At 44.1% G+C, this 12994-nt stretch overlaps 1 protein-coding gene across 1 annotated transcript; it reads right to left on the reverse strand.

Annotated features, from left to right (window-relative positions):
- Positions 1 to 2104: 2104 nt before the first annotated feature.
- LOC138886034 (uncharacterized) lies at positions 2105 to 9255 on the reverse strand. Its single transcript, XM_070167057.1, has 3 exons — positions 9148 to 9255; positions 2743 to 2871; positions 2105 to 2623 (listed from the first exon to the last, which is right to left on the reverse strand). The coding sequence occupies exons 1-3, from the start codon at positions 9253 to 9255 to the stop codon at positions 2105 to 2107; spliced, it is 756 nt and encodes a 251-aa protein (XP_070023158.1).
- Positions 9256 to 12994: the final 3739 nt, after the last annotated feature.

Raw genomic sequence — 12994 nt, forward strand, 5'->3', positions numbered from 1 at the left:
TGCAGGCGCCCGATCGAAGCTATTAGAGCGCTAACCCAGCTCGAAGACCTTAAGGTTTTAAAGCATCTGTTGCACTCTTTTCCTTCGACCGAGTTTTTATCCCGAAAAGGGTTTTACCAACAAGGTTTTTAACGAGGCAACATCTGCATGCTGCTTGAGGGAAACTCAACAAGTGTCTGAGGCTTATTTTGCAATCAACCTCGAACATTGAGGGGCATCCCCCCCCTGAAGGTCATCCGCTCAGAAAAGCCAAGAGACGCCGAATCGGGTCCCTATAGGAAAATGATGTACCGGGACAAACGGTCGAACGAACTGTGTCCGTATAGTCGGGCCCCCGACGGTGAAAGTGTTTACGCTTATACCAAATAATTGAAGAATATTTGTTATCAAAGCATCTCACTCTCCAAAAGAGGCTCAACACATTCGCAAAAATAGCTCCTCCGCCGAAAACGTCCCGAACACTCGGGGACTGGCGTCAACAATTCAACACCTTAATGACCTCCGGGTGGGGACTCCAAAATCATAATCCCTCAGATAAGGCAATGCGGAAATCGCAAAACATCTCCAACGTTGAAAGTACCCCAAATACTCGGGGACTGGCATCAAAATCTCAAAAAAAAAATGTACGACCTCAGGGTCGGGGACTGCCCTCAACGAGGCAATACAAAGTTTGCAAAAAATGGCTCCCGAGTCAAAAAATCTCATGACGACTCGGGGACTGCCGTCAAGTGCCACCTCCATCGACTTATCAAAACCTGACACCATAAGACCCCGAGCGGGCAGACTCGGTCTCGTAAGACCTACATAAGGTAGCAATCATAACTGTAAGACCTCAATGGTATGTAAAACCTGTATGACCTCAACGGCATGTAAAACCGTAAGATCTCAACAGCATGTAAAACCTGTAAGAACTCAATGGCATGTAAAACCTGTAATACCTCAATGGCATGCAAAAATTGTAAGACCTCACTAAAGGCATAGACCCGATCCCAAAGTTTCGGTTGTATATCAAACTTGTAAGACCCCAAAAAAGTCATACCCTCAATATAGATGCCGAAACTACTTCACTCGGGACTCAAAGGCTTCGGCCAAACACAAGTGACTCCGGTCACACGGCTGTACCAGCCGAACTAACACGACTCGGGGACGCCCGACCATCGCTACAAGGCGTAAGAGCCATTGTCGCTAGCCCACATAGGCCTTCAATTACTCCGAATCTACTTCGTAAAGAACTGGTTAAATAGGCTACTCTCGGCATAGGCAAAAGAGCTTCGACCATGTCAGCTCCAAATCACAAGCTTCGAGCTACTCAGCCTCCAAGCCAAACCTGTCGAGGTGCTCGGACATCGTCGCAAGTTACTCGAAATCGAGGCTCTTCCCGAACCGACGACGAGTCAGGCAAAAATTACTTCAAAAGTCCTTAACGAGAGGAAAATAAAGCCTAATGACCCTCAGGGACATACACACAAAAGGTCGCATCGACATAAAGCATAAGAGCCACTGTCGCCAGCTTGAAATCTGAAAACTTGAGGGTCAAAATGAGCTCGAATTGTAACCCGATTTGGAGACCAGACCCAAAATAGTTAACTATATATTCCTAAAGGCAAAGCATAAGAGCCATTGTTGCTAGCTTACATTAAAAGGTCGTTTCGACCTAAAGAGTAAGAGCCATTATCGCTAGCTTACATTAAATGGCCACTTCGGTCCAAGGCGTAAGAGCCATTGTCGCTAGCACACGTGAACGTAAAAGCCTGAGGGTCAAATGATCTCGAGTCGAAACCCGACTCGGAGACTAGACCCAAAATGGTTGAACAAAAGAATAAGAGCTCAAGCGCCAGCTTACTCTAAAGGTCGCATCGACCAAGCGCGTAAGAGTCCCCCGAGCCAGTCCAACGAGCCCTAGGGCCATATCATGACTCTAAGGATTCCTACTAACTTGAAGACCAGTCCAATGGCCAAATTCAAGATAGTAAAAGATACAAAAGAAATAAAGCTGCAAAGTTTTCTTTCATACACATGTGCGAAAAAGAGCAATCTTCGTCTATAAACATGCTTCGAAAATGCTACATACAGATGGAAAAATCTATACCCCCCCCCCCGAGGGCTACGGCCTACCGGCCTCATCTTTGCTTTCTTCGGCATCGGGCAAAGGCAATCGAGCATCACGCTCGTCCGCCCTTGCTAGCACCAAATCCTCCGAGAGGGCGAAGCCCCTAGCACAGATCTCTTCGAGGGTCTTTCTTCGAGATTTGTAGAGAGCATATTCTTTAACCCTCCCTTCACGGTCGCGGATCCTTCTTAGCTCAGCTTGAGCATCGGCAACGTCCTTTGAATAGATCGCCATCTCCCTGTTAGCCTTAGTCCGGCTCATCGCAGTTTCTACCCGAGCATCGACGATCTTAGGTCTGACCTTTGAAAGCTCGAACTCAAGCTTCGCAATCATGTTTGTCTGAACCGAAGCATTATCACTGGCTAAGCGGAGTTGAGCTTCAAAATCAGGAACTTTAGCCAAAGCGTCCTTCCCCTCTAAAGCCTGAGCCTCCGCCCGAGCTCTCAGCTCATCATATTCACGCCTGGCCCGACCAACTTCATCTCGAAGGCGCTCCAGGGCCTTCGTCTTTTTCTGCAACTAAAATAAACTAAGTATTAGCCTCAGGAACCAGGAGGCGGGGTGCACGCTCACCCAAGACAGAAAATCACCTACTCTTTCAGGTGGTTTTCGTAGTTCAAGCTCCGACCCACCTCATACTGCAAGTGTGCTAGCTCGACTTCCTTTTCCTCACAAAGGAGCCTAAGGGATCTCTCCTCATCCAGAGCTTTCCGTAGCATAGCTTCACAACGAAGCAACCCGGACTTAAGCTTGTCAAACGCCTGCAAAAGAAACCCCAATAAGAAAGGAAAGGCGCGAAGCTCGAAAGACCTATGCAGAAACTCACTATAAAGTGAAGCCGCTAGGCTTCCTTGAAGGCCGAGCGAACACCTGCCAATCTAGTTCCTTCAGCCCTAAAAGAGTTGACTCCGGTCAAAGCACGATCTCTCGGTGTATGCGATCCCGGATTTTTAGTATCTCCCGAAGTATTATCGATGGAAAATGAAGGCGACAGCGACAGAGAAACCCTCTTTCCATAATCGGGAGCTGCGGACACGACAAGCTTGGATGATGCTTCCACTCCGAAGCCCCGGTCCCGCTCCACCTTACTTTGAGCATTATCGCCATGTGAAAGCACCCCTCGTTCATTGATACCGTTCTTCAGCCCGGAAGTTGGCAACCCTTCCCCCTCACCGAGGGAACTCGGCCTCGCCTCGAAAGGCTCTCCAATGCCTACGACAGTAAGATTAATACACATAAAGGGGATATGCTTCTCCACATGAAAGAAGGGAAAGGAAAGAATAACACATCACTCACCATGGTATTTTGCTTCCCATCTACCCCAGGATAAAGCTCGACACTTACGCTCCTCAAAGGTCGAGTGGGTCGCCAATTCTCGGACCTAATTCGGTAGATCAGGAATGTCACCCGGCGCCCATGAAACCGCTCTAGAGTAAGAAAGGAAGGCACGGTCACGAAACCAGTTCTCGCTATAGGCAAAACTCAGAAAGCGCAAAATTCACCACTTACGTGTATAATTCCATTCCTTAGGGAATGGCATAAGCTCTACGGGGATAATGTCAGCGGTCCGCACCCGGACGAAATGACTCATCCATCCCCGATCTCCATCTTCCTCGTCATCAACAACGAAGGGCATGGTCGATCGACATCGCAAGGTTAGAAGACCTCGATGGTGAAAGGGCCGGTACAGCCTAATAAGATGACTGAGCGAAAATTCAAGCCTCGCCTTCTCTGCGAAAAAACTCACCATCAACATTGTTCGCCAAAACAATGGATGGACCTGCGCCAAGGTAACCCGATACTCTAAGCAGAAGTCGAGCACAACCCTATCAAGGGGGGCCAGTGTGAAAGGGTACGTGTACACATTCAAGAGCCCATCGGCATGATCCGTGATGCCCTCACTGGGGAAAATGCATGTAACATCACTTTCTCCCCCCATCTACAGTCTTTTCTTACTAACTTAAGATGCTCTTCTCCTATCAATGAAGTGGTCTTCAAGGCATACTCTCGTTGGTCCTGAAAGCCGGAGGCGGAGCTCTCCCCTCCCTGTCAGGCAGACCCCGACATAGTAGCTGTGGCGATGATGAAATTAGAGAACTAAAAAGCAGGAATATATGCAGACGCGTTAGTGTTGAAGTGCCGAAAGGCTGGAACAAAAAAGGAAGGGCAACTGCTTAAAATGGTGGAACCCTCGAAAAAGCAGAAACAACCCTATTTATATATGGGAAAACAGTGACGATTCGCCTACCGCAAAGCCGGTTAAGAACACTGACCAATAACACCTTATCAAGTCCCAAGGTGGTACCTAACCTCGAGGACCTCCATCAGAACAAGGTTAGGCTCCAAAAAGCCAATAACACCTTCTCCAGTCCCGAGGTGGTACCCGACCTCGAGGACCTCCATCAGAACAAGGTTAGGCTCCAAGAAGCCAGTAACACCTTCTCCAGTCCCGAGGTGGTACCCGACCTCGAGGACCCCCCATCAAATGGTAGTGTCGCGCCCATTTTTTCCTTGTGGAAGCGGGTTCATGACATTTGGGAGGACAACTCGTTCCCTTTCAGGAATTGGGTTTGGATTGGAGAGTCGCTACCTAATGATTTGAGTGCATTAGGACACTAGGAAGAATTTGATTTAGGAAACCAGAGATTGGGTAAGGTCTTGAAATTATCCCGAAGGGAAGGTGTTAGGCACCCCTCAGGATCCACTAATGTCGTTCCCGGCCAGGCTACGGTTGTGACTTTAAGTACAAATAACATGAAGGCGAGTAAGACTTCAAATAAGAGGGGATTTGCACATAAGGGTTACAAATAGGTGAAATTAAAAGAAAACAAAAGAAAAGTTGAATTTTGAGAAAATAGTTTGAAAGTAAATAATGAAATAAACAAATAAAGGAAAAGGGGGTCCTAGGTTTATAAATAATATGGATCACCCCACACAACATCCGGTAATCACTCCTCAATGAGGGGCTACACGAGATGTTATCACATGGTCATCATATCCATATCTACCATTCCCACCCCATTAAGGTATTAAAGTGCAGATTGGTCTCGGTTACTTATTGCATGCTATTACCCGTCCCATTCCTATCAGTCCCGGAGGTACTTAGGACTACTAATCCTAAAGGGAAGGGGTATTAGTCTTTGTTGTTACAAATGCAAAATTCTAACGCGACAAACAAAATACACATGTGGCAAGTTTGGGGAGAAAGAACATAAATAAATAAGGCTCAACAGACCTCCTTAAAACCAAAGAAAAACACATAGTTTAGCATGTCTTGCTCATACTGCTTAGGGTCTGATTAAAACTTAAAAGGTTGAGGAAGACTAATTTATTACATATTTCAGATAATAAATCCGAATCAGGCCTACCTGCTGGCTGTAGTTAATAAGAATCTGACAAGTTTATCTTATGGTTTGCCTAAGTGTTAGACGAAGACTTGTAGGCATGCTATCTACTGATTTCAGAAATGAAGAGGTAAACGGATAATAGATAGGTTAGAATAAAACAAGTTCTGCAATCGATAATGCATTACTACTGACAGTTTAAACTTACAAGCGAGTGAAGCGATTCAGATTTGATTAGAACCCTTATAGGCATGCTTTCTATGTGTTTGTTAACTTAAAACACGTTATCTAGGTGCTGCATTTTATTACGAATGTGATATTTGATTTCACTGGTTGTTAAAATTTATAACATGTTTTGCCTAATGAGAGGCAAGTATGCAAAAATCAGAAAAGACTTATAGGCATATTATCTATATGCGTGTGCATCCTATAGACATGGTATCTATATACGAATTCAAAGATTCTTATAGTCATGGTATCTAAATGGGAATGTAGAAGTTCTTATAGTCAAGTTATCTACATGAATACAGAAATTCATAAAGACAGGTTATCTTCATGAATGCAGAAATGCAGAAATTCCTATAGACAAGTTATCTATGTGAATGTAGAAATTAATAAGCCTGTAGGCAAGTTATCTATGTGAATGCAGAAATCAGAAATTTATGAGCAGGATATCTACATGAATGCATAAGTGCAGAAACTATAAGCAAGGTATCCATATAAATGCAGAAGTGCAGAAAACCCTATAAGCAGAACATCTACATGAATGCAGAAGTGCAGAAACTATAGGCAGGGTATCTGTATAAATGCAGAAGCGCAGATGTCACGCCCCAACCTCGGAAGGCGTGACCGGCCGAGTGAACCCAACTGAGCAAGCCTCATAAAACACTACCCATCCATCTCAATATGAATAGGGAAACCATGCTTTCATTTATCTAGACAAGGAAAGATAGTACATCAATCATTTTAGTTCATTTTATATCATAACATTAAATCGTAGTTAAGTGTCCAAGATTCCATACAGTTATAGTTTAAAGGAAAGTACGACTACAAGGTTACAACATAGTTCATTGACCTATCCAATACTCGTACATAACCTACACAAACGTCTACAGAGCCTTTAAGGATACAAAAGACAGTGATAACAACGTCAGCAACAAGGCCCCGGCTATACCTCAAAATGGATGTCTATAACAAAAGGTGTACCACACAACCCCTTGAAGGAGGAAGGGCTCACCAAGAATTTGAGAAAAGGATGCTCTACTACCCACGATCGGCACTATCTGCTATGGAGCCACCTATATTCATTTAAAATGTAGCGCCCCCGGCAAAAGGGACGTTAGTACCATGGAATAGTACTAGTATGTATAACTAAACACCATCCTGTTAGAAAGAACAACCATTCAAGAGTAAAGAGGAAATAGTAAAGGCAACAAAGTTTCAAATAAGCACCATGCCAACAATATAAGGAGGTTCACATGATTTCTGCATGGTTCTTGCAATTTTAGATTAGAGCACCCCACACTGTTGCATCATTATCCATATTACCACCGCTTCTGTGAGCGGAGTCCGATCACGGCCCGATCGGCTAAGCCGTCTCCCCGAGACGTTACCATTATTTCATTCACACTTTCCAGTTTTAATCATCAATACATTACCACCATGTGTGTATATATATATATCATGGCGTCCGATCATGGCCCGATCGGCTAAACCGTCTCCCCGAGACGTTACCATTTTCCATTATTCATCTCATACCAATCTTCGGCTACACATGTATTAGTTTACCAGTGCTTGGGGCTACAATTTCCACGTTTCATAACTCACGTTTCACACTATTCCCATTTCCAACATTCACCTTGCCACTTAAAGTCATAGGCATATACAAAAGCAATTTAAGTCATAAGCATAGAAGGAAATTCATCAAGTTTGGCATGTTAGTTCCAAAGTAACTTTGGCATGACAGTTAGGCATTTAGCACATAAATCATGTTCTCCACACATCTTCCATTTACAAGAATAGCACATTAAACACATAAAGAAGTACTTACCACATAAATTTTCACAACATCAATTCACTTAACATAACAAGCATTGCGTCAGTCACGTTTCGAACTTACAGCACTTACACGGGCACCATGGGAGCTCAATTTCTAAGAGCAGGGGGTTTTAGCCATACATACCTTGTTTATGCTTTCCTTAAGTTACTACGGCATTCCGGAAATTCTAGCAACCCCAATCTACTTTGAGACATAACAAAATTGAACACAAATTAGGAAGGTATTCATGGTTTCAGCTCGTTTGAGCATTTTATCAAATACTAGTTGTGCATATTGATTTCAAATCTCTTTTACAAGGTTTCCTTCATTTCCCAACCCAATCTTTACTTATTTATGTTCAACAATCTTTCCACAAACCTAATTTGTACATGCATGTATACATAATAGTATTACACCCAAGAATCATACCTCAATACCCCATCTTATACCCCAAACTCGAAATTAAAGTCTAATGTATAGAATCTTACCTCTTAGATGAAGAACTTGTGATTGGGTTCTTTGATTCTTGAAAATTGATGCAAGATTGGATGATTGAATATTGGGTTCCTCCTTCTCTCTCTAAAATGCTCTCAACTCTCTTTAAAATCAGTAGAAAAATGACCCAAATGAAGCCCCAAAGACTATATATTAAAATGGGGTCGGGTTATAAAAATTTAGAAAATTGGAGCCCGAGTCAGGTTTGCGATCGCAAAGTGGAAATGCGGCCCACAGAATGGACTGCAAAAGTGCTCCCAAAATCTGAACATTCTATCTGGGTATGCGGCAAAAATGCGGTCTGCATACTCGTTATACGGTCGCATAATGCACCGCAGAACTACTCCTTACAAAATTCCAAGGAAATTATGCGATGACTATGCGGTCCGCATATAGGTTATGTGATCGCATAATGAACCGCATATTTATCCTTAAATTTGACTAACACACTAACTCACTTTGCGGTGACTATGCCCCCTATGCGGTCCGCATACTTGATATGCGACCGCATTCTCGACCGCAAAATCGCACTTCTCTGGAAAACATTATTCTTTGACTTTTTAATGCACTTTTCAATCCAAAGGGGTCCGAACCGCGGTGAGCTTGAAGAATTTTTTTGTGAACCATAACACATGCTCCTAACTTGGCACCACGGGATTCGGGGTTCTGAGTAGGAAATTCACGGGGCCTTACATCCTCCCCCACTTAAGATCATTCGTCCTCGAATGAGGATCAAGGTTCACTTATTAACAGTCTTAGTGCAATATTCTGTTCTTTATAACCTGAAACATGTTGCCAGTCCCCAAATTTAGCTAACTCCCTATATTTCCGAAAATTTCGCCAGAGTTTCCTTTGTATTTAGGCCTATCCACCTGTCAGAGAGCCCCAGAAACATATCCTAGCAGCGGGTACACATTCCATGGATATAATACATGACATAACTCGTACAATACTAACCATGGCCACATTGGCAACACGTATATATATATATATCCAAAGCAGGATAGTTTTACATAGATCAAATTAGAAGATAAGAGTTCATAGGAGTTAAGTGCATAAAAGCTATTACATGACTATTCGAACAAATGTGGGTACTTCTTTTTCATCTCATCCTCGGTTTCCCAAGTGGCTTCCTCAACTTGCTGGTTTCGTCATAGCACTTTCATGGATGCAATTTCCTTATTCCTCAATCTCTGAACTTGCCTATCAAGAATGGCAATTGGAACTTCTTCATATGACAGCTCTTCATTAACCTCAATGGTCTTCATCTGGCACAATAGAGGACGGATCTCCTACTACCTTTCTCAACATGGACACATGAAAGGCCGGGTGTACCATTGACATCTCGGGTGGCATCTCGAGCTCGTATGCCACCTGACCAATCCTCTGAATGATTCTGTACGGTCCGACATACCTCGGACTCAATTTTCCCTTCTTTTTGAACCGCATGATGCCCTTCATAGGGGAAACCTTCAGAAATACCCAATCATCTTCTTTGAATTCTAAATCTCTGCGATGCACATCCGAATATGATTTTTGGCAACTCTGAGCAGTTTTCAATCTCCCCTTAATAATCTTGACTTTCTCTATGGCCTGATGCACGAGGTCTGGCCCTATCAATTCCGCTTCTCTAACTTCGAACCACCCAATGGGAGACCTACATCTCCTACCATACAGTGCTTCGAATGGTGCCATCTAGATACTAGCGTAGAAGTTGTTGTTGTCAGCAAATTCTATGAGTGGCAAATGGTCATCCCAACTACCCTTGAAATCAAGAGTGCAAGCGCGCAACATGTTTTCAAGCGTCTGAATAGTCCGCTCTACTTGACCATCGGTTTGTGGATGAAAAGTTGTGCTAATATTTACCTGTGTACCCAAATCTTGCTGAAACGTCTTCCAAAAGTTGGCTGTGAACTGAGCCCCTCGGTCTGAAATGATTGAGACTGGAGTGCCATGTAACCTGACTATTTCTTTGATATACAACTGAGCATACCGTTCCGCTGTGTTGGTAGATTTGACTGGAAGGAAGTGTGCTGACTTTGTAAGTCAATCAACAATCACCCAAATTGAGTCGAACTTGCGCGGAGTGCATGGTAACCCTACAACAAAATCTATGTTGATCATCTCTCATTTCCACATTGGAATTTCTATGCTTTGAGCCAATCTACTGGGCCTTTGGTGTTCGGCCTTTACTTACTGACAATTCGGACATTTTGCCACAAAGTCCGCCATATCTTTCTTCATGTTATTCCACCAATAAATTTCTTTGAGATCATGATACATTTTCGTGGAACTTGGGTGCACGGAATACCTGGAAGTGTGAGCTTCTGCCATGATCCTTTCCCGAAGACTGTCGGTATTAGGAACATATAGGCGGTCTTGGTACCGTAGGGTACCATCATTCATGCCAAAGGAAAAAGCTGTAGTTTTGTGTTTGAGAATCCCCTTTCTCAGTTGTGCTAACAACGGATCCACGAATTGTTTCTCTTTCACCTCTTCCACAAGCAATGATTCGGCCCTATTCTGCACGATTACCCCTCCTTCATTTGAGTCCGCAAGGCGAACTCCCAAACTAACCAACTGGTGAACCTCCCTAGCCAACGGCCTCTGATAGGCCTCCAAATGAGCTAAACGCCCCATGGATTTTTGACTAAGAGCATCCGCTACAACATTAGCCTTTCCCGGGTGATTGAGGATATCCATGTCATAGTCCTTGAGTAACTCTAGCCATCTTCTCTGTCTTAGATTCAACTCCTTCTGTTTGAAAATATATTGGAGGCTCTTGTGATACGTAAATATATCCACATGGACCCCATACAAATAATGTCGCCAAATCTTTAGCGCAAACACCACTGCCGCAAGCTCTAAGTCATGAGTTGGATAGTTCTTTTCATGATTCTTGAGTTGCCTAGAAGCGTAGGCTATAACCTTGCCGTGTTGCATTAACACACACTCAAGCCTGATCCTGGAAGCATCGCAATATACCACAAATCCCTCTGTACCCTCTGATAAGGTTAACACCGGCGCTGTAGTCAGTCTTGATTTCAATTCCTAGAATCTCCTTTCACAAGCATCGGACCACTAGAACTTAACTGCTTTCTGGGTAAATTTAGTCAATAGAGAGGCAAGAGTAGAAAACCCCTCCACAAATCTTCGGTCCTACCCAGCCAAACCTAAGAAACTGCGAATCTCTGTTGGAGTGGTAGGCCTAGGCCAATTATTCACTTCTGCAATCTTTTGAGGATCAACCATAATTCCTTCCCTGGAGACGACATGACCCAAGAACGTGACGGATTCAAGCCAAAATTCACACTTCGAAAACTTAGCAGAGAGTTGATGTTGCTAAAGGGTCTGCAGAACTGCCCTGAGATAGTTAGCATGATCCTCTTGACTTCGGGAATATACGAGAATATCGTCAATGAATACTATCACAAAGGAGTCTAGAAATGACTTGAAGACTCGATTCATAAGATCCATGAAAGCTGTCGGGGCATTTGTTAGACCAAAAGACATTACCAGAAATTCAAAGTGCCCATACCGAGTCCTGAAAGCTGTCTTTGGGATATCCTGCTCCCTTATCTTCAATTGATGATACCCGGACCGCAAGTCAACCTTTGAAAAACACACAGCACCCTGCAATTGATCAAACAATTCATCTATTCTAGGAAGGGGATATTTATTTTTGATTGTGACTTTGTTGAGTTGCCGGTAGTCAATACACATCCGTAGCGAACCATCTTTCTTCTTTACAAACAAGAGTGGTGCACCCCACGGTGACACACTCGGCCGGATGAAACCCTTTTCTAGCAAATCTTTCAATTGTTCCTTTAGCTCTTTCAATTCTGTCGGTGCCATTCTGTAAGGTGGAATTGATATAGGCTGCGTGCCTGGCATCACATCGATCCCAAAGTCAATCTCCCTGTCTAGTGGAACCCCAGGGAGCTCATCTAGAAAGACATCCGAAAATTTATTCACAACAGGTATGGACTCGAGGCTAGGTGCCTCGGCATCGGTGTTCGTAACCTGGACTAAATGATAGATACACCCCTTCTTGATCATCTTCGCGGCCTTAAGGTAAGAAATAAACCGGCCTTTAGGCACTACATTATCTCCCTTCCATTCAACCACGAGCTCATTAGGAAACTCAAGCCTCATAGCTCTAGTTCGACAATCAATCTTGGCAAAACATGAATAGAACCAATCCATTCCCATTATTACATCGTAATCCACCATCCCTAGTTCAATAAGATCGGCCATGGTATTCCTACCACGCACCGTGACAAACAACTTCTATAAACTCGAGTAGCCAAAATTGACTCACCAACCGGAGTAGATACTGAGAAAGGTTCATGAAGTTGCTCTGGTTCTATCCCAAATTCCATAGCAACAAAAGGGGTAACATATGACAGGGTGGAACCGGGGTCAATAAGTGCATACACATCATGAGATTGGACAGTCAGAATACCTGTAACAACATCTGGGGAAGCCTCTATAGTCTGGCATCCACTCATAGCATAGAACCGGCTGGACCTTCCTGAACTCTGTGTACCACCCCTAACTGCACCTCGCCCTGTGGGTGCTGGGGTACCTTGAGCTGGAGAGGGGGCTGAAGATGTAGCAACTGCTGAACCAGATGAATGTGTTGTGCCCCTACTGTTCTCTGGCGAGATGCATGACAATACCTTTGAATGTGGCCCCTCATCCCGCATCCATAGCACACGGGTAAATCCAAGTAGCAAACCCCTGAATGCATCTTCCCGCACTTGGGGCATGGGGACCTCTGTTGCTGCTGGGGTCTCTCTCCTGACCGACCCCGCTGATAGGATCCAATCTTGCAGGATTAAGTCATAGTGCAGTGTGGAAGGGCCAGCCCTCAAGTGTCCAAGTTCAGAGGGAACTCAAGGTCCCAAGGCAAGGCTCACAGGAGGGGCAGAACTTAGAAGCTAAGAGTGAGTGCAAGTGCAGAGTTCTGAGAGAGGGGAAATGGGAAGTGCCAAAGAGGCAAGG

Source organism: Nicotiana sylvestris, chromosome 2, assembly GCF_000393655.2.
Source record: "Nicotiana sylvestris chromosome 2, ASM39365v2, whole genome shotgun sequence".
Lineage (NCBI taxonomy): Eukaryota > Viridiplantae > Streptophyta > Magnoliopsida > Solanales > Solanaceae > Nicotiana > Nicotiana sylvestris.

What these genes read in the sequence shown, in the direction of transcription:
- LOC138886034 (XM_070167057.1), bottom strand. Translation starts at nt 9,255, where the DNA reads ATGAAGACCATTGAGGTTAATGAAGAGCTGTCATATGAAGAAGTTCCA. An exon ending in AGGAAATTGCATCCATGAAA is followed by an intron (nt 2,872 to 9,147) that starts GTGCTATGACGA and finishes TTTCTTTTGCAG; the next exon opens with GCGTTTGACAAGCTTAAGTC. An exon ending in TAGCACACTTGCAGTATGAG is followed by an intron (nt 2,624 to 2,742) that starts GTGGGTCGGAGC and finishes TTTTAGTTGCAG; the next exon opens with AAAAAGACGAAGGCCCTGGA.